The sequence below is a fragment of the Thermobia domestica genome, chromosome 12 (assembly GCF_964235325.1).
Source record: "Thermobia domestica chromosome 12, izTheDome1.hap1.1, whole genome shotgun sequence".
Lineage (NCBI taxonomy): Eukaryota > Metazoa > Arthropoda > Insecta > Zygentoma > Lepismatidae > Thermobia > Thermobia domestica.
Window position 1 is genome coordinate 7,126,089 of NC_137465.1, and position 23,531 is coordinate 7,149,619.

Genomic DNA, 23,531 nt, shown 5'->3' on the forward strand with positions numbered 1-23,531 from the left:
AAAACTGAATTGCATGTGCTCCTACGATGAAAAAGTAACTCCTGTCTTTTCAAGTAGGTTATTAATAATTTTGCTAGGACCGAAGTCCGGTAATATCCACAAAAGGTAGTTACATTTTTGAAATTTGACCTTTTTCTATGAAAGAGATAAGTGGCTCATTTATAAAGGACCAAAAAAGAGATATAATGAATTAAGAACTTCGGCTTAAGATGTTCCATAAGCAGTTTTCAGTATCTACAGTATGTGATGAAAAGTAACCGGACACCCCCCAAAACATACGTTTTTCATATTAGGTGCATTGTGCTGCCACCTACTCCCATGTACTCATTATCCCCCCTTAAAAAAGTCATTAGACATCGTGAGAAAGCAGAATGGGGCGCTCCACGGAATTCACGGACTTTGAACGTGGTCAGGTGATTGGGTGTCACTTGTGTCAGAAGTCTGTACGCGAGATTTCCACACTCCTAAACATCCCTAGGTCCACTGTGTCTGATGTGATAGTGAAGTGGAAACGTGAAGGGACCTGTACAGCACAAAAGCGTACAGGCCGACCTCGTCTGTTGACTGACAGAGACCGCCGACAGTTGAAGAGGGTCGTAAAGTGTAATTGGCAGACCATCACACAGAAATTCCAAACTGCATCAGGATCCACTCCAAGTACTATGACAGTTAGGCGTGAGGTGAGAAAACTTGGATTTCATGGTCGAGCGGCTGCTCATAAGCCACACATCACGCAGGCAAATGCCAAACTACGCATCGCTTGGTATAAGGAGCGCAAATATTGGACTATTGAACAGTGGAAAAACGTGGTGTGGAGTGACGAATCACGGTACACAATGTGGCGATCCGATGGCAGGGTGTGGGTTTAGCGAATGCCCGTTGAACTTCATCTGTCAGCGTGTGTAGTGCCAACAGTAAAATTCGAAGGTGGTGGTGTTAGGGTGTTGTTGTGTTTTTCTTGGAGGGGCTTGCACCCCTTGTTGATTTGCGTGGCACTCTCACAGCGCAGGCCTACATTGATGTTTTAAGCACCTTCTTGCTTCCTACTGTTGAAGAGCAATTCGGGGATGGCGATTGCATATTTCAACAGGATCGAGCAACTGTTCATACTGCACGGCATTTGGCGGAGTTGTTACACGACAATAACATCCCTGTAATAACATCCCAGGCCTGCACAGAGTCCTGACTTGAATCCTATAGAACACCTTTGGGATGTTTTCGAATGCTGACTTCGTGCCAGGCCTCACCGACCTACATCGATACCTCTCCTCAGTTCAGCACTCCGTGAAGAATGGGCTGCCATTTCCCAAGAAACCTTCCAGCACCTGATTGAAAGTATGCCTGCGAGAGTGGAAGCTTTCATCAAGGCTAAGGGTGGGCCTACACCATATTGAATTCCAGCAGTACCGATGGAGGGCGCCACGAAATTGTAAGCCATTTTCAGTCAGATGTCCGGATACTTTTGATCACATAGTGTATATATATCGAGAACTATGAAGTCTTTTGGAAGAAATTCCACAGTAGTTCAGTGTTAACTACTAATACAGATATAAAAAGAAAATTGTACCGATGGAAGCTTCATGGGCATATCGAAGTTAGTTATTTTCAGTCGATTTTCTTATGAAGTTTCTGAATAAATAAATATAACAAATTACAAGTATATAATAAATAAGTCTTGAAGCTTCCATTGGTCAGTACAATTGGATTAAAACATCTGTCGTTTACTTTGAAATATGGTGCTACTCAAGGGCGCTGCCCCCTAGCTCACGAAAGTGTGTTAAATTTCTTAAGATTTTCTTAACACAAATAAAAAAATACCAAACGTAATATATCAACCAGGGATTTGAGCCCCCCCCCCCCTAGAAAATTTTCTTCGGGTGCCCATGGTGCCACTTCTTTCCAAAATACCTTATAGACTGGAGTTATTGAATTGTTTATGCCTCATGTCGAAGTGAAGCTCTTAATAGCTCTGGTTTGAAATAAAAAGATAGATAATGCACTAAGTAACTAACTTTGGAACCAACCCGAAGGTTCAAGGTCGCATTCACGAAATCTTTCCATTGACTTATATCCTTAGCCAACTGGATCCAGTTTCCACTTTGCATTTCTGTTTCTGCGAGATTCATCTTAATATTGTCCTCCCATTTGCACCTAGGTCTTCCTAATGGTTGTTTTCCGACTGGACTTCCAGGTAAAACTTTGAAAGAGTTCCTGATTTCTTCCATTCTGGCTACATGACCTGCCCACCTGAACCTCCTAGATTTGTTGACCCCTAACAATGTTTGGTAAACGGTATAAACTACGCAGTTCCACGTTATGAGGTTTCTACTAGAAGGATCATGCACTAGAAGTTTCAATTTCGTCTGGTAGATGTCAACCGCTGGAGACGTTTCCTGTCATCTAACGGCGAGATGAATAATTTCTACTACATTTGCACAAAAAAAGAGTTGAAAAATTCGCTTTCGTTTTCAGTTATCATGTAAAGTAACTGATATACTAACATTACAATATTGTAAATCCCACTTGTCGTGATCCATATAAAGTCCCAGATTTTGATCAAGTTCCTATCTGGAGAAATGTTTTTCGTAGATCAAAAGCACCGAGTGAATTAAAATTACGTATTGCTTTTCTTTAAGCGGGGAGGGATCAGGAGAATTTATTGGATGTGTCATGAATCATGGCGAATGTGCACATCTTCGAAGTCTATTCAGTCCTGTTGCCATTTGGATTTTTGGAAACTTCTGTTACCATGGCGTAGTATCGTCTTTGACCGTTTATTTAGATTCTAAAACAGGTATTTAAGCCGGTCTTTTAATTAGTAAAATTAACAATGGACAAAAGAACACCGCAGATGCCTTTTTGGAACCGGATGGTCAACTTGGCGTCGCCAAGTTGGGGCGGGGAAGCGTGACTTTTTTTATTTTTTCTTAAGGCAAATTTCAATAATTTTTCACGCCTTTAGTTTTAACATCAGTTGCATACAAATTGGGTGTACCTTTGGATATTTCCAAAATTTTTCTGAGATTCCTATGTGAAACCGGGGCCGGGCCCGAGGGGCGCAAGTGTTACGAGGGAGTGATTTTTTCAGAAAAATATCCGGCTTTCCCCGATTTTTCCGATTCAGGTATATGATACGGGCATGTGAGTGGTACCGTTGGAAAGGGCTTGTTATACTGAAGAATATAACGTTTGACCCATGGCTCTAGGTTAAATAGTAATGACGCAGTAAATTTTTATTATATATATATATATATATATATATATATATATATATATATATATATATATATATATATATATATATATATATATATATATGTGTGTGTGTGTGTAGTGAGAGTCTAATTTCAGACTTTCAACAATTTTCCGCCCTTTGTTTTCAAGATACAAGATTGAAATTTTGCACACGTATTATGTACATAACAAAGCATTTTTAGAAAAAAATCAGATGCCTACGTCAATCTAGGCTCGAGCTAGAGAGGCAAAGTGTTTTGGTTGGATTTTTAAAAAATCCAGGTTTTCACTAATTTTCCGGTTCAAGTGTACGATAAGGACATGTGAGTGGTACCGTTGGAAAGGGCTCGTTATACTAAAGAAAATGGCGTTTGAAGCATGATTCTAGGTTAAGCAGAAATGATTCAGTACATTTTTGAAATATTTTTATATACATATGAATATAAACATATGAAAAAAATTGGTCACCTTCAGACTTTCAAAAATTTTTCTCGACCTAAGTTTTCAAGATACAAGAATGAAATTTTGCACACGTATTACACATAACAACGCATTCTTTTACAAAAATTTAGATTCCTACGTCAGTAATCCTAAAAGGATTAAATACGTAGAGAACAAACCGTTCTTTCATCAGAAACAAGTGTAGCTTTTAAGCCTTCACGTTTCTTTTCCTTCATTGATTTATATTGGGAATTGTTTTTTCTTTTTCTCTGAAATTAACTTGAATTATAATTATCTGATTTTTACTGATTTCTTTTTTTAGTCTGATTAAATGTCCCCTGATTTTCCAAAATGAATTTGCAGGGTGGCCAGAAAGTCCCGTTACTCCTTGATAAATGCTAATGTAAGTTTTACCGTTACCCTAATATAAGGTTTTCCATTGTTTCATGTTGTTTTAACTATTACTTATTCTTCCAGTTACAGTGTTGAAGAACGTGTTATTGCAAGTTGTTGGGTGCATAAGAGAAATCACACAGGCAGAAGTGCGTGCAGACTTTCGGATAACGTTTCAAAAAGATCTTCCCCCGAAACAAACACTTTTACAATGGGAACAGAAACTATTCTCCACAGGAAGTATGAAGGATAAGGAAAGAAGTAGCAGTCCTTCCACCGACCATCCAGACTACTTGCCTGGCCAACACGAAGCCCAGACCTCACTACCTGTGATAATGCGTTATGAGAGTTCATAAAGGGCATCCTTGCACAGAACCGTTACTATTATATCACTGCCGAAGTTACGCCTGCAATGCTCTGCAAAATTGGCGGCGTATTATCCTTTGTCATGAGAATGACGGTCGACAGACTGATCCTTTGGACACTTAATGTTTTCTATCTCAATAAAACTTCTCGAAAGCATTGTTGTTCATGTCATTCAGTTCTTTCCATGTAGTTATTTACGTACGTTTAGTGGTTTATGTTACTTATTTTCAGAGGTAACGGGACTTTGTGGCCACCCTGTACAATATGACTTAAATTAAATTTTGACTATTAGGACCACGTGGTGTGCTTTATAAGATTGTAATCTTAGTATGTTTGTCTTTTCTCCAAAGCATAACTCTTGAACGAAAGCAACTTTTTAAAATTCGCAATAAGAGCTAGAGCATTATCTCAGTTGAGTTCGTTAATAAAGTAACTCTGTATGAGGCTTATATGATTCGTTATTTCGCAGGATTCTAATCTTAGTACATCCGTTACTCCGCACGATAACGCTTGATCAAAATCGAATTTATTATTATTTATTTATTTATTTTGTAATAGATAGTCAGAGCAATTATCACAGGTAACGGATAACGGTGGCTACATGCAAAAAAAAAAATAAAAAAATAAATAAATAAATAAATAAATAAAAGAAAGAAAAAAGAAAAAAAATGCTGACATTAGAAATTTTTTGAGGTTGAAAGTTTTTTCTTGAGGTTAACAGATCCAATTATAAAACCTCAAAAAATATTGGTGATTTTAAAATCTCGCATACTTAAGGGTACGAGAGGGTATATACATTCTACAGTTTTGTTTGGCATCAGTTTAATTTCAAATATAATATGTTGACAGCAAATAATTCTTTTAACCTTCCAATGTTTTACCTCAATCAATATTTGTAAAGATTGTCATTTGCGTTATACACAGTAAGTGTTCTAACTACAACATTGTCACATGATGATCAGAAATTTGTATCAAATACATTTGTTCCTACCTCAAATTTTCAGGCCTTTGAAAAATGTTATTTTTAGTAAAGTCCCTGAATTCTTTAGAACAATTAATACTGACTGCTTCAACTACCAGCCTAGATTCATTCATAAATGTACCTGTGATCGATTCCTGGCGGGAGCTCATGTGGTTCGAATTCCACGTTAATCAGTAGGTTCACGTCTCATATAGTGTTGATGATATATCACGCTGTCCAACAGGACGTTAAAATCACAATCAACGCAAGTCATTCATAAATGTATGTTTCTCGTTTATAATGTCATTTATACTGTCATTACCAGCGGCGCAAATCTGTTTTCAACATTGGGGAGAACGAGTAAGATCGTTCCCATAATCTCTTTGTCTTTTTTAAGCGAAGTTCAAAATATTTATGAAGGTTAAAAACATCCTGTAAAGGATCAGAGTAGCAGAGTTGTCTTCAACATTGGGAGGCGGGCAGATTTGAGACATTCTGGGAGGACATCAATTTCATCTTACTTTCCTTTGTGACATTCGGACAAAAATTAATCACATTTCTCCCCTAAAAAGACAATTCAAATCGGATTATTGGGGGGACAGTCCCCTCAGTTCCAAGATTGGAGGGGACATGTCCCCCTCATCCCCCGGGGATTTGCGCCATTGGTCTTTACCAAAGTTTATTAATATTGAAACGGCCACTTCTGATTTTAATAGAAGGGTAATAGTGGAGAGTAGACCTATTATTGGGACGTCGATGCTACATAAAATGAATGTAGCTACGTCATACCGCTTTTGCTCTTATATATATCGGAAGTCAAGAGATAGAGAGAACGAGACACATAAACAATAATTTATTTCGGGAGAGATTCAAAGCTTTTGGGGAAGTCAAAATTCAATCTGAGAATAAATTATATTAAAAGTTGTAAAATCACCGCTAAAATTAGATTAAATTCACAAAAAAGTAGGAATTTCGGGATGTGAGGGAGTCCGGATCTCCAGCACTCACTCCCTGCGTACATCTTTGGACATAATAATTCTTCCATGTTGACTCTGGAATTATTGTTTAAATATTTAATATTTTTCTGACCAGAGTATGTACTTTTTTTTTTATTAAACATTAAAATATTTCATAACAGTTTCCATAACCTAACTTTATCTTCCTCCGTTACATTATGGAAACTGTTACGAAATATTTTAATTTTTAATAAAGAAGTAAATACTCTGGTCAGAAAAATATTAATTATTTAAAGGGTTAAATTCCAATGTTGGGCGTCTGTTTCCAGCAAAATTTTTAAAATTTACAGGAAAGATATGGACAATTTGATTGTTTGTGTGCTTGATAATATATAAGAGTCTCGAAAAATCTGTTAATTTGTTATATATAAGCGGTTATAAACATGGGACTACACGGTGAGCGGAGGGAACTACTTGGCGCAAGGAAACCGAACAGTTGCATTGTGGGAAAGAAACGAGAATTTATGTTATCAACATGGCGAATGTACAAGGGCAATGAGCTAACAGTTTTAACATTTGTGAAGCAATACGTTGATAACGAGCAAAATATTTTAAAAGTTTGTGAAGAGCACGGATTAATGAACCTAATAACAAATTGCAGAAAGTGTGGAAAGGAGATAACAGCGAAAAAACGTGGCGAAAGCGGACGCCCAACTTCGGAATAAATGCCTATTTAAATAATAATTCTGTATTACGTTTTACACTTATTCACTTCACAGTATAGTTTGAAGTAATGAATACAATCATTAGAACAGTTTTGAAACATTTAACGTTATTGATTCCTTCGATCCTGGAAAGTATTTAATCGAACTCAGGCGCACACCCAGACATTTTTATTGGGAGTTATCCAGAGTTTTTGGGGGTCCAATGCTACAACACACTACGTCTATTTAGTATTGGACCAGTGTTATTCTTCACCCGAAAAGACGATTGTGATTGTTAAGAGCCTGACATACTAAAAATACAACATTTACTATTTTTCTTTTGTTTGTTTTTCATAATTGAAAGGAGATAATGAAACGCAACTTACCACAATCATAGATAATGTTATTCTACAACAGAAAATATGAACCGGAAGAATTTTCAGTGTTGCCATCCATAGAAATTACAGTATTGCCAGAGTAACATTTCTCCCAAAGTCTAACTTAATCAGCGACTAGAGGAACGAACTTAACTGCCTTTGGTTACTTATCACGTTGTCTTGGAATCTTGTGAACTACTTTTTAAATAATAGTTGTATTTAGTTTGTAATAAACAAAATAGTTTTAACATCCAGTTTTAAAAATTAAATAATAACGTTATTTAAAAAGTAGTTCACTAGATTCCAAGACAAGTTGATATTTAATCAAATGCAGTTTTATTCGTTCCTTTACTCACTGCCTTAGCTTAGTTTTTTTTTTTGGGGGGGGGAGGAAATGTTATTCTGGCAACACTGATAATTCTTCAAATTTATATTTTCTCTTGTAGAACAAGATTATCTATGATTGTGATTAGTTGCATTTCATTATCTCCTTTCACTTATAAAAAACAAATAAAAGAAAAATGGTAAATTTTGTATTATTTTTAGTATGTCAGGTTCTTAAGTACTGCTAGCTATATTCTCAGAAAAAAAATATATAATACGATTCTCTTTATAAGAAACGAAAGAGTAAAGATGGAAGTGTAAGATCAAACCTTAATCTTACGTCATCATTCTCTGCCAAACAAGTAAAGTTTTATTAAGAAAGTGAAATTTTATTATGTCGAGGTGTGAAGTTCTTTTGAGGGGGCGTCCGGACCCGATGAGCCTCCCGCGTAGGTGCGCCTCTAATTGAACTACACATGCATTAGAAAAAAACTATGTTCAAAATTTTCGTTTCAATTAATACCCCTCCCCCTTACATTCTCTCTTACTCCTTGTAAAGTGAATGGATAATATTGACTTAAACGAACTCCTGCCTCCACAAATAACAGTGTGTGTGACCTCCGTCTCCTTTATCTTCATAACATTGTAATGTGTCTGTACTTTACCGCATGCTTCCTTTCATAAACACGGAGACGACAACAGAAATGGAATCATAGTTGACAACTAATTAAATTACAACTCAGAAACAATTTTGCGGTCACTGAATGAAATAACTCTTCTTTTCTTAAACAAATTTTCGTTTGTTCACTTGTAGAAACGAATTTTAACATGGCGACCACTACTAAACCACGTAGGATGTTAATAATATAATATTTATGCTTAAACATGTCGTTAATTAATTTTATTTTAACATTCACCTAAAGAGAAACTTTATAAGCAACTGAGTTTCATTTCACTCTGTGAAACAATGGTAGACTTAGTAATTATATTCTAACCAGAAATTGAATATTCTCAGCCGAAGTTAAAGATTTCTCAGTTTCAGCTGCAGTAGATGGTTAACAAAGAGGAGGAGATGGAAGCAGGAGAATGCTGAATCTTTATCTAGAAACAATTTCTCATTCCAATAACGTGGAAGCTTCTGTCCTGCTGAAGGATTTCTGTACACGAGCCACCGTCCTGACGGAAGGACTTCTGCACACGAGCCACTGTCCTGTCGGAAGGACTTCTGTACACGAGCCACCGTCCTGCCGGAAGGACTTCTGTACACGAGCCACCGTCCTGACGGAAGGACTTCTGTACACGAGCCACTGTCCTGCCGGAAGGACTTCTGTACACGAGCCACCGTCCTGACGGAAGGACTTCTGTACACGAGCCACCGTCCTGCCGGAAGGACTCCTGTATACGAGCCACCGTCCTGACGAAAGGACTTCTGTACACGAGCCACCGTCCTGCCGGAAGGACTTCTGTACACGAGCCACCGTCCTGACGGCAGGACTTCTGTACACGAGCCACCGTCCTGACGGAAGGACTTCTGTACACGAGCCACTGTCCTGACGGCAGGACTTCTGCACACGAGCCACCGTCCTGCCGGAAGGACTTCTGTACACGAGCCACCGTCCTGCCGGAAGGACTCCTGTATACGAGCCACCGTCCTGACGGCAGGACTTCTGCACACGAGCCACCGTCCTGACGGAAGGACTTCTGTACACGAGCCACCGTCCTGCCGGAAGGACTCCTGTATACGAGCCACCGTCCTGACGAAAGGACTTCTGTACACGAGCCACCGTCCTGACGAAAGGACTTCTGTACACGAGCCACCGTCCTGACGGCAGGACTTCTGCACACGAGCCACCGTCCTGACGGAAGGACTTCTGCACACGAGCCACTGTCCTGTCGGAAGGACTTCTGTACACGAGCCACCGTCCTGCCGGAAGGACTTCTGTACACGAGCCACCGTCCTGACGGAAGGACTTCTGTACACGAGCCACTGTCCTGCCGGAAGGACTTCTGTACACGAGCCACCGTCCTGACGGAAGGACTTCTGTACACGAGCCACCGTCCTGCCGGAAGGACTCCTGTATACGAGCCACCGTCCTGACGAAAGGACTTCTGTACACGAGCCACCGTCCTGCCGGAAGGACTTCTGTACACGAGCCACCGTCCTGACGGCAGGACGCACCTCCTCAATAGAAAGAATATAAGTTTTTCTTTCCGGAAGGACGGAAACCTTCCAGCAGTACGCATTTTAAAATATACAATAAACAGTATAAGAGTAGATTTAGTGCTTCTCAGTTATCACCAAAATTCGTTCTACTGCACATATTATTGGTGTTTGGTGGATCAAAATAGGAAGCGTGAACGTACAAAGATCATTTTAGAAAACATCCCGCCATTACTGAACTAACACTCGTGTCAACATGATTCTTTTTTGCACTAAAACTTATGTACTCTGATTTATAGATAAACATGGTAGGACGTTTAGGACGTTACGTCCTGCCGGAAGGACGTTGTTTGTTCTAAGATTAAAACTAAGGGAGCACGGTGCTAGAACTCTTACCTATAGTGCATGGGGTCCCTCGTTCCATTCCAGATCAAAACCATTTTTGGCATACAACACCGTATTCATATATTTTCTCCATGTTCTTTTGTTTGTTCCTACCTTATCATTCCACCCATAATCATTCACTTCCATACATCATTCATCTCTTTTAGCCAGTAGGGCATAACCAAGGGATGTAAATCTAAAAGATTTCACTTCATTTTTCAAAAGATTTCACAAAAGATATTTCTCTCCTTATAAGGTTCTTTTGTAATTCTTATCGTGGCTTTTGGTCGCTTGCATTGGACTTCAGCGTCCCTTTCAGCAGCGAGGCTATATGAGACATGGACTTACAGCTTAGCGTGGAATCTGAACTACATGAGCTAGCACCGGGAATCGAGAGAGAGAGATCTTTGAGTTTTACGTCCCACGGTTATGCCGGTTAGGCTAAAGGAGACGGTGATAATGAGAGATGAGTGAAATGGTGGAATGAAGAAAATGGGAGGAAACGGGAGAACCCCGAGAAAACCCACGAGCACGGTGTTTGTCCACCACAAAGTTCACTTGGCGGGGGCTGGGATCGAACCCGGGAATCGAACCCGCTTCTCCTGCTCGGAAGGCTCATATGCTAACCAGATATCTATCCTAGCTTCTAATTCCCGTCCACAATTAAAAATGAAATGAAAATGAAATCTTTAAGTTTTACGTCCCACGCTTATGCTGGCTAGGCTAAAGGAGACGGTGACGATGAGAAATGAATGAAGATGGTAGAATGAAGAAAATGGAAATATAGGAAGAACCACGAGAAAACCCACGCGGACGTTGTTTGTCCACTACAAAGATCAATTGGCGCGAGCTGCGATCGAACCAAGAACCCCATGCAGCAGAGATGAAGGCTCTACCAGTGAGCAACCGCGGCCTCCCGTTCACAGTTAATAGCTTCACAAACAACACAGCATATATTAATAGAAGTCACGAAAAACACATTAATCAAGACGGAAAGGAAGTAATTATTCTTCAGATCAAACATCAAATCAAGCGAAAAGTTCTTCAAACGAATGACAATCAATGTTTATTATATTTATTTTCTAAATACGTTCATATTAATCTAACAATTTACGGAAGGTTTATTATATTTGCAGCGTATACCTTTGTACTCAAAGTAAAGAAAGAAAACAAGTTAAACATCAGAAGAAAGCGATTGATCTTCGTTGCTGTCTAAACCAAACGTGTTTTTCTTTCTCTCTTTTTCTTCTTGTGTGTGTGTGTGTTGTAAAGTAGCGCCTGGAGATCACCACTCAAACAGTTTGATTGATAGCTTATTGATGGATGGAGAAGACGATGTTTGTCACCGTTTCACCCTATTTTCCACCTTTCTTTCTTGCTGACACAGAAACCTAGTACACCATTTGCGTTCTGTTTATGAGCTTCTGGTCTACACGGAGATAGGAACTCATTTCTTTCCTTACACACCGTTCCCTCATTTGTTACACCACAAGTTGATTGCCTAACGTTTCTTACGGAATTTATTGCTGTTTTTCCTTTCTCTTCTTTGCGTTCTGGTAGGAGCAGAACAAATCAAGTTCTTCTTTCCGAATGGTTATAAACAGGGTGATCACAGTAGAAAGGAAAAAAATGAAATGAAATGAAATGAAGTTTTACTCCCACGATTATGCCGGCTAGGCTAAAGGAGACGGAGATGACGAGAAATGAATGAAATGGTTGAATGAAGAGAGTGGGAGGAAACGGGATAACCCCGAGGAAACCCACGCACATGGTGTTTGCCCACCACAAAGTTCATTTGGCTCGAGCTGGGATCGAACCAGGGACCTCATGCACCATGGTGAACACTCTACCACTTTTTAAGTGAACTGACTCACCGAACGTGTCACAGTAACTTACTTGAACTACTTATTACTAATTTTTACTTGCTTTACTCGTTTAACTTGCTTTTCCAATGTCCTAGGACGACAGGTAAACGAACACAGAAACATCGAGGACAGTTAAAATCACAAAGGCTCTCCCACCGGGAATCGAACCCGGGACCCCGTAGGCGCGTGTGCTATCCACTAAACCAGCAGAGAGGGCATCACTGAGCCACCGTGCCCCTCTTGTAAAAGAGAAAAGTCATGACGTACACAAAGTGCATTATTAGAATTTTAGAGAGGCTTAGTCGAAAAAAAACAATGGAAACGTTTAAATTCATAGAAAAATGCATAATTAAAGATGTCCGAGAAGCACTCGTGTTCTATTGTAGGTTTGAGTTTCACATATAGTAATTTTAGGGTAACTGCAGAGATCTTATTAAACACTTGCAAGGACACGGGTTTAGAAGTAAATGCAGAGAAAACTAAATACATGGAAGTGCGTCGGGATCGTAATACAGCAAAGTATGGATGCGTTAAAATATCAAATAATGCTTTTGATAAAGTGGATACTTTCAAATATCTGGGATCAATATTAACAGACGAAAACCATATTCATGAAGAAATTAAATGCCGACTATAAGCAGGAAATTCGTGTTATTATTTAGTTCAAAACTTTTGTCGTCGCCAATTCTATCGAGGAATTTGAAGCTTAAAATATATAAAACGGTAATCATGCCTGTTGGCTGCGAAACATGGTCGCTTACTCGGAAGGAAGAACACAGACTGAAAGTATTTGAGAACAAGATCCTGAGACGAATATTCGGACCCAAGAGAAACTTGAATGGGGAATGGCGGAAACTTCATAACAAGGAACTGCATAATTTATACGGTTTACCAAACATTGTTAGGAGTCAACAAATCTAGGAGGCTCAGATGGGCAGGTCATGTAGCCAGGATGGAAGAAAGTAGGAACACTTTCATATTTTTAACTGGAAATTCAATCGGGAAACGACCATTGGGAAGACCTATACTCAAATGGGAGGACAATATTAAGATTAATCTTGCAGAAATAGGAATACAAAGTAGAAACTGGATCCAGTTGTGTAAGGACAGAAGGCAAAGGGAGGCTTTTGAAAACACGGCGCTGAACCTCCGGGTTTTTTAGGCCATAGAGTTAGTTAGTTAGTTAGTGTAATTGTAGTTGTGATATTGGTAACACTACTTTCATGACTACTGCTAGTACTGTTTGGTATCCCTGCTTTCAAGCATTGTGTTGTATACCTGCGTCCAAGGTCATATTGGAAATAAAGAACTGTAATATCGGTACTTAGTAATCAGGGGCGGATCCACTATGAACTTCTGGGGGGGGGGGAGCGGTGGGTGGTCATACTACTACTTTTAAGAGCTCCAAAACTTGGTATGGGTTTTACTTATATATATAAAATAAGAAAGTTTCGTCTATCTGGGGGGGGGGGGAGCAATCGCCCACCCCTGGATCCGCCCCTGTGGGTCTGTGCTGCAAAATGGTTCTTTAGGAGATTAAAATAGGAAACTAATGTCGTCGTATGACTTTGTTGCTGGAAGATCTGGCCATCATATCTCTTGGTTTATTATATGTTTCTTTCCTAACCAATGGGGGAAGGGAAGGTGGCTCACTGGCAGAGCGCTAAGCTCTGGTGCGTGGGTGTAAGCTTGTAGTGGACAAGATTTTCTTGGGGTACTTCCGTTTCCTCCCACTTTCCTGTTCCACCAATTCTTCCATCATCATTCACTTGCCTTAATCATACGTCTCCCTTAGCCTAAGGGGCATAATAATGGAACATTAAACTGAAAGATCTGGAATCAAAGCACTAAGACAAAGTTAATAAAAATTTTCAAGATATGATAGCATTGCTTCTTTCCACATTTATTGTGTGAATGGCTGACAGTGTTTATACCATAATTGTGTGTATTATCACGCATATAACTTCGACGCAGGTGCATTGATTTTGATTATACTGTATTTGTTGGAAAGATATGCTTTCGCTGTGGTTTCATGTAAATTTCATTACGTTTTAATCATAATCTTTACAGCTGGACCAGGAAATTCTTCAATGGCTGATACTATTAGTATGCTGATTAAATGACTTGATTGTGTGCTTGTTCACGTCAGGGGCGGATCCAGGATAGACTTCTTGGGGGGCGGTGGGTTGGAATATTGATACTTTTAAGAGGTCCAAACCCTGGGATTGGTTTTATTTATATATATAAAATAAGAAAGTTTCCTCTTCTGGGGGGGGGGAGCGATTGCCCCGATCGCACCCCCTGGATCCGCCACTAGTTCAAGCATAACTTCAAACCTCGCTGAATCAATTTGGATTATTATTCTTTAGTTTCAAAGAGTAAACTTCTTCGCAAGTTCCATACAAATTTTATTAGTACCGTGTATATTCACATATGATTTCATAACACGTAGACCGATTTATATATGATCACACATGTTTCGTAGGCCGACCCACTTTATAGGAAGTTAGAGTCCTATCTTTAATTTAGGTATCCAACTAAACTACTGGGGATAACAAAAAAAAAACTGGAAAAATTAAATAAATTTACAAGAAAAATAACTGACTTCAAGAAGAACATACTAAAAAGCAGAAAAAAAACTTAAGAAAACAATATTAACCGACTTCAACAAAAGCGCTGAAAAGTAGAAAATAATAAAATCACTAAAAGTAGAAAATAAAAGTAATAATAATCAGTTGAAAGCTGAAAATAATTCATTACCATTATCTATAATTAATGACTCATAAATTAGTTTGAATGGTAATTTTACGAGGAGTTAACTTATTTGGTTAGGAACAGACTTAATTTTTTTATGGATAGTGATAACAAATTATTTTCAGCTTTTAACTTATTATTATTATTATTATTATTATTAGACTATTATTATCTGCTTTTGAGCTCTTTTATTATTTGGTACTTTTTAGTACTTTTATTGAAGTCGATTAATATTTTTTTTTAAAATTTTTATCAATAGTTATGCAAACCATGTCATTTATTACTTAACACTACAAAATGAAATGGTAACCTAATTTGCATAGACTATTTCCTATCATTAAGGGTAGCAATACATATCACCAATTATATGGTCCTTGAGATCCAATACTATGATGATGATGATGACTATATTCTCAGAAAAAAATGATAAAATGATATTGTTTTTATGGGAAAAAGATGAGTATACAGATGATGATGTGATATAAACTTGTAGGATACATCATTTTTATTTCTGGCAAACAAATATGGTTTTATTAAGAAACTGTACAATTGTATGTCGAGATTTGAATTTTTATTTTGGGTGGGAGGGAGTCCAGACTCACTGGATACCCCGCGTGATTACGCCATTACGCCCCTGCTTGACGGAAATTTTCATGCTAAATTTTTGAGAAAATAAAAAAAAAACTCATTTGTATGGTATTGAGAAGTATGCCTTTTATTGTTATTATTTTTTTGTGTGAAGTGCTAGCCATCCCCTTTTAGAGGGCTACACCCTCTCTTAGGTGGGAGAAGTGAGAAATTATGGTAAAGCGTAAGGCATGGATGGGCTAAGAGTAGTTTATTAATTTATTTATTTGTTTATTACTAGAACTAGGACATTATGATCTTTTCGATCATAATCATACTTGAATGGTAGGTGTAGTTTTAATAACATAAGAGATGTAACATAATAACAAGTATAATTGAACACAACATAAATATAAATATGGTAATTATAGAATATATATAAGTGAGAAAACAAAGCAAAACATGAGAACAATAGAAGTGCGAAAGTTAAGATGAGATAGATTATATAAATAGATGAAAAGAAACATTACATATATATGATTGTTATTCTTTTATTGTTAGAGAAAACTAAATTTTATGGCGTTAAATTGAGCATGTCGTATGCGAGTGATAGTTCCTATTTTGCTCGAAAGATTATTTATCTATATACATACTGTCTAGGAGAATTGTTCACTGTTATCTAGTAGAAACTCTCTATTGTTTTATTTCTTCTAACAGTCCCAGACACACACACACCAAACAGTTAAGCATATATAAATTTGTAAATAATGCTTACACGTTCAGTTTCGCACTTGTAACTGAAGGATCGGAACAGCACTTTTCTTTGTAAGTGCAAAATAGTAAAAGGTCTCAAAAGCTCCTGATGCGCCTGACCACGTGCTCGCTGCTAAAGTGGACGTTGTTCAGCCAATCACTAGCAGATGGCGCTGGAGCAGGCTTAGGCCCACAAATGAGCCTTTACACCGAATGGTTTGTTTCGGGTTTGCAAAATAGTAAAATTACGGTTAAATTTGTAAAATAGTAAAATAGTAAAATGCAAAATAGCAAAATGCAAAATAGTAAAATAGTAAAATGCAAAATAGTAAAATAGTGAAATGCAAATAGTTAAATAATAAAATGCAAAATAGTAAAATTGCAAAATAGTAAATGCAAAATAGTAAAATAGTAAAATGCAAAATAGTTAAATAGTAAAATGAAAAATAGTAAAACAGTAAAATGCAAAATAGTAAAATAGTAAGATGAAAAATAGTAAAACAGTAAAATGAAAAATAGTAAAATGCGAAATAGTAAAATAAAATTGCAAAATAGTAAAGTAGTAAAATGCAAAATAGTAAAATAAAAAATGCAAAATAGTAAAATAGCGAAATGCAAAATAGTAAAATTTGTAAAATAGTTAAATTTGCAAAATAGTAAAATACGGGTTTGCAAGATAGTAAAATGTTCGTGAGTCTTCTCGGGATTTTCCCGTTTCCTCCCACTTTCTTCATTCGACCATTTCATTTATTTCTCATCATCACCGTCTCCTTTAGCCTATCCTTCATCATCGTGGGACGTAAAACTCAAAGATTTCATTTCATTTTAAGGTGGAAATTATACTTTTATGTAGTGGTGGATCTAGCCTGGGGCCGGCAGGGGCCTAGGACCCCAGTTTTTTGAGTGACAAAAATAATTGAAGCTATTATTTATATATTTTGAAAGTTTATATAGTAAGCATTGGGTTTTGTTCTTTATTGGAAAATTTTAAAACATTATATATACTAGTTTCAATTGCAGTTTTCCACTTATGCAGTGTGTACAACGATACTTGAGGTCGACAATGTCAACTTCTAAATTAGCCCTTATATCTATCGGAAGAAAGTTAATCAGGTTGGTAGCCAGCCGAAAAATCTAGGGGGGGGGGGGTAGAAGTTAGGGGGGCCCGATCCAACTATATTACAGTTCATCACCATATTATAGTTCATTTGCAAATATACCGTGAAAATTTTAGGGGTCTGTAAAAATTTAGGGAGGGGCAGACCCTCTAGCCCCTCGTGGATATGGGCCTGAGTTAAATTGTAAACTCACGACCTATCATAGTCTGGGTTCTGCCTGGCGAGGCTCCCCGAGTTTTTACCATCTAGATTCGCTATTGCCTTTATGATAGGAGTGAAAGCGTTATAAGTTATTACAAGAGTCGCTGCCTTCTTCCTTCTTTCGAGAACTAATGAAATTCGTTTCACCTAATATTAACCGGTACTTACTTTTTCACATGTCAAAGAAATACGTGTAAAAAATTTTACGAAGCCTTTTTAGCTTTGACAAGGAACAATATCTAACTCACACCTTTATTTTCTCTGCAGCAGAGCCATCTGTTGGTCTACATTTAAACTTGTTTTTGTAGCAAAGGATCGAAAAAACTATATGATTGTAGCTTGAAAGCACGTAAAAGGTTAGAAGATTAAAAACTGTGCAGACAGGCCGACGTTAATGCGATGTCAGGGAAGGAGAGGTGGATGACAGGGAGTGGGGTGGGGGATAAGTGAGGTGCTTTGATGGAGACGTGAGCGGCATCACTAAAACGGGGAACGTTATCGAAAATTGAGCGTGAAATTTACTTTGATGGGAGCTGTTTGCGTCTCTTCACTATGAAAAAAAGAACTAATATACAGAGTGAATTTCGTTATCACTTACAAAATACTAAATATTGCTACAGAAGGAAATAGCTTAAAATTTTGATTAAAAGGACGGATCATAAAATATTATTTTAAAAGGTAAGCAAATTAGCTCTACTTTTAGATAACAAATAACGTTTGTGTTTACTTCCGGCTTCTTACAAATTATCACTAGCACTTCCTGCTGGTCTAGTAGCTAGCGCGTGTGTGTTTGTGGTGCACGTTATCCCGGGTTTGGTTCCCGATGGAAGAATAGTGTTGCCACTTATTCTGAATTAGACAGGACATCTCGAATTTAAATTTTCATCGGTCCGATTTACACCTAAGAGGGACGGGTTGTCTGGCGGGACGCCATATTATTCAAAATACTTAGCAAAATATGAGACAGATAGGGACAAATTATATGGTGGGACGCCAAATTATCCAAAACACTTACAAAATATGGGACAGATAGGGACGCATTATGTGGTGGCACGACAAATTATCCAAAACACTTACAGAATATGGGACAAATAGGGACGCATTATATGGCAGGAAGCCAAATTATCCAAGAACACTTACAAAATATAGGACACATAGGAGCCCATTATATGGTGGGATGCCAAATTATTCAAAACACTTACAAAATATGGGACAAATAGGGACGCATTACATGGCAGGGTGCCAAATTATCCAAAACACAAAATATGGAACAAATAGGTCTACGTAGTAATGCGGAACTCCGAATTATCCAAAATACTCCCAAAATATGAGACAGATTGGAAACCATTATATGGCAGAACGCTGAATTATCCAAAACATTTATCAAATATGGGACAGATAGGGACGCATTATGGCGGAATGCCATATTATTTACTACACTTATTACAAAATATGCAAGTATCATTTGTAAATTTGGATGCTCGGTGTGTATCTATGACTACAGAGACAAATACGCGACAAAACGTACCACCGACAAAACGTACCACTTACCCTGAGGGCTGCTTGTGAAGGGTATTTTAAAAACACTTTAAATAATGACAAGCGACAAAACGTACCACTTGCCTGGAGGGCTACTTGCGAAGAGTCTTCCAATCAGCCATCAAATAATGTCAGTCGACAAAACGTACCACTTGATAGGACGGTATATAAGTATATATATATCTGCCAAAATAAGGTTAAAAGTTGAACAGATTGGTGCTGAGAAAAGTACCGATGCAAGACCAAGACTAAGACTAAGGCTAAGACTAAGACCATACCTGCAAGATTCTCGCCAGACCAAGACCAGCAAGAATCTTGCATATGCAATATTTGAATATTTGCTGATTTCCATCACACTTTATCCAGGCTTTGAACCAGGGACGGATAGGCATTATTAGAGGGGCGCGGGCGCTTTCTCCCACAAGGGCCACCAGCATCTCAATGTCACAAATCAATTGCACAGTTTTCTTTCTACAGGAAGTCAATAGTATTAACAATTGACAATTAAAACCTGATATTCTTTCATCAGTATATTATTTTGAATTGTTCAAAATATTATATGAAGGTCAAGGAGAACGTATACTATATTACAAAATTAGCAGATGTTTTAGTGTACTAGTTTTTGATGCTACTGTATCTATCACTTTTGCATACGAAATATTTTTTAATAAATCTTTTTCAATAGACATCAACAAAATGTTTTCAAATGTTCCTGAGACATGGTACTCGTTAGCCTATTTTTTAATGTATTTAAGCTTATTTCAATTTTGAAAAATTTCTTTCACATGTTACCTGAGTTACGGGCAAAGTCAATAAAAATTTGTATGCTGGAAACCTGGATAAGTATTACTGCACAAATTACAATTCTGCAAAATTAAAAAGCAGCACATTGGACAATTTTGCAACACGCTTTGCATTCGCTTTCCTTGTAAACAAATGTATTTTCTCCTAATTCTGAATCACTTGCACCATCAGCACAGTCATTTTTCCTCGGTTGTGCTCGTCATCAAGACTGACTTTCAAGGATATCCACGTCCTCCAAAAGTCCAAGAGAATACATTTATAGTATCCTTGGAAACTTCTTAACTAAAGTTTTTCAGAAAATATGTAAGTTTATCGAAAGGCACGTCTGGAAGTTCTGTTACTTGGTTGAAGTGGCTAGGGTTCAAATAATCCATAAAGTACATTGCTTCTTGAATCTTGAAGAAATACTCAAAACTACCATGTCCAATATTGTGTTGAATGCTTCGATGCAGTACCTGGTCATTGGGTAGAAGCAGCTTCATCTTCATATTCACAGGAAAAATCTTTGTCCATCTCTGAAGGCGAATTGTCGACAGGTCAATAGAAAAAAGAAATCACGTTCTTAGTCTTCAAATTTGTTATTGCCCCATTCTGCAAAGCTTAATGCTATATTCTTAACAGATTCAAAATCATCTCTCTATTCTTTCAGTTGGAACAGAGTAGTCTGCACCATCCGATAGGACTACACTAGCAGCACCCTCTATTTGGAGATAGTTTGACAGAGAGGTCGTCACTTGAAATATCTTAAGGAACATTTCTGCTGTCCGAATTGTTTTGAACTTGAGAAGATCTTTTATATATCCTTTCGTTTTACACCTAGCTTTTGGTTTGATATTTTCAATAGAAGCAATTTTCTTAATTGTTATGGGCAACTCTATATACAAAGCACTTTTTGGGTTCGAAAAATAACCAAACATTTTCTGAACAACAGTGTGTTTTCTACCATCTTGTTTCCGCAATAACTGTAAGACGCCTTTGTTAACATTTGATCTTCCATATGTACATTCGCTGATAAGACTCACGCATAAATATCGCACAGTCATTCAGCAGAACAATGCCACAGAATCAATGCAATTTTTTGTCAGATCACATATGACATGATTGAGTATATGAGCGTAACACCACATGTGTAACTGAGTTTCTTAGTAGTTAAGCGGTTAGCGTATGCGCCTTTGTCGTGGGAGACCTGGGTTCGATTCCCGGCGGGAGCCCATGTGCTTCAGATTTCCCGTAAATCAGTATATCCCGTCTCATATAGCCTCGCTGCTAAAAAGGCCGTTAAACTCAAAATCAATTGAATCACACGTGTAACTGATCATAGGTGAATTGAAAAAATCCGAATATTGTCCTTGCATGTTACTTGAGCCATAGGTTGAATTTCCAATACACTTCTTAATATCAAGGTTCAATTTCTGCAGAATTTTCAGCAGTAAACCACAAGGACACTGGCCTGTGGTAGATATGCATTTTACAATGACAACAATACTTTGTTTAACAACCATTTTAACAACATACCGTAAAACAACAAAGCACTGGCCTGAAACTACTATATCTTGAGTAGTGTCTAATAGAACAGAGAATATTGAAGCTTGAGAGACTACTTTCGAAATAAGTGTGCTGATAGCATTCAAAACATAATTCACCGTGTTTAGTAAAAGTTATGCGACCACTATCCTGCTTACTTCCTCGTATATGACTTCTCGGTGATCTTATCTAAATTACTTTTTGGTAAGATCAAATTTGCTTAAGAAAGGAATAATATCCAAAAAGTTTCCATGATCTATAGCTGTGTCTTTCAGTTTATAGGCTGCAACATTTCCTCTGTAAATGAGCCCTCTTTTACCAATGAGTTTCTGCACTTTGACAACTCGATACATTACGTGTCTGTTCTTCTCAACCTTATGCTGCCGTTGTTTTACCTGCTCATGAGGAAGTAGTTTCTTAACATGAAGTAGTACCTTTTGTCGCGGATTAAAAATCCGAAATGTTTTAAGTAGTCCATGACAGGTTGTAATTTATATAAGTGGTACGTTTTGTCGAGGAATAAATATCAGAAATGCTTTAATTAATCCATGATAGGTTTCATTTATGACAGGTCGTCAAAAGTGGTACGTTTTGTCGCGAAAATTCAAGTGGTACGTTTTGTCGCTGGTACGTTTTGTCGGGACACCTACAGAGACATCGATATGGTTCTATCACTAAGATTTTTTTGTGTGTTGGAAGAAGTTAAATCACCGCAAATAAAGTCATTCCTTGTTATTCAACTAACTTTCAATGAGCTGACACTAACAGCTTTTCGTTTCGTGTGTTTTAGGTCTAAATTTTCACTACAATTTTCATTCGTGGTATCTTTATAGTATTTTTAATGAACTGTATCATGTAAAAATTTAGGAAGGTGTCGAAACCTGTGTCCCGTTTTAGGTTTACCAAAAGGTGGCAACTCTATGGGGAATACAAAAATACATAAGCATTTAATTTCAAAAGGGGCATGGTAGCTCAGTGGTAGAGTGCTCACCTAAGGTGCATGGGGTTCCTGTTTCGATCCGCAGTCAAACAAATTTGTGGTGTACAACATCTTGTTTGTGGGTTTTCTCAGGGTACTTCCCTTTTCCTTCCACGTTCTCATTCTACCGATTCTTGCATCACCATTCATTTGCCTTGATCATCCGTCTCCCTTAGCCTAAAGGAAATAATTGTGGGACGTTAAACTGAAAGATTACATTAACTTTCATTAATCATCCATCTCTTTTGTCCTAAAGGTAATACCATGGGCTATGAAACTAAAAATAGAATAATTTCCTTTCATATTATTACTGTAAATGTGATATTCTTAAAATAAACATAACCTTTATGGCTTGAGTCGTGTTTGATTAGTGACGTTAGATTCCTATATACCTTGGTGTATATATATATATATATATATATATATATATATATATATATATATATATATATATATATATATAGATAGATAGATAGATATATAGATATAGATATATAGAGATTGATATAGATATAGATATGATTGTTTGTTTATATTCGTACTAGATATGTAAAACAATGCTCTGTTAAGTAACAGACTCAGCCTATTTTTATTTGTCTTCTACTAACAGTAACATATTACTTATAAAGGAAAGCGTAAATAGCAGGTATCTCGTTTGTAACTTAACATTATAATTATTAATGATGTTCTCACTACAACGACTTTTAATAACGAAATTGAATCACCTGAATATTAAAGTCGAGGTTACTTACTTGATTTAAGAGTTACAAAATTCAGCGTATAAACTATGCACTTTATTATTTTTTTTGTTACAATTTTGAATGTACTACACAACAGTGATGATTTCAGGGTGTGGCCTGGGGAGGAAATTCATCCTTAAAGCAACAAAAATCTTCCAGAAGTAAGTCTGCGATCATGCTGATTTTGGATTACCAGTATTTTTGAAGTGCTACTTTTACCCCCAGGGAAAATCTTCTGAAATCATCACTGCTACACAAATATATATTTTATATGCAGTAAATGATTATTTAAATTGCTGTTACTTACCCATTCGCTCGGCCCCCACTTTCTCCTCCAGCGCCAGCGCCATTCTGTTGGGAAAGAAAAGAAACTATTGTGAGAAATT

At 37.4% G+C, this 23,531-nt stretch overlaps 1 protein-coding gene across 5 annotated transcripts in view; it reads right to left on the minus strand.

The window, feature by feature from the left end:
- Positions 1–23,531, minus strand: part of unc-13 (protein unc13 homolog) — a 529,021-nt gene that overhangs the window by 182,826 nt on the left and 322,664 nt on the right. For all 5 annotated transcript variants that reach the window (XM_081733417.1, XM_081733414.1, XM_081733413.1 and 2 more), the window contains exon 3: positions 23,453–23,496. In XM_081733417.1, the coding sequence (XP_081589543.1) occupies positions 23,453–23,496 (44 nt within the window). The remainder of the gene's footprint in view (positions 1–23,452; positions 23,497–23,531) is intronic.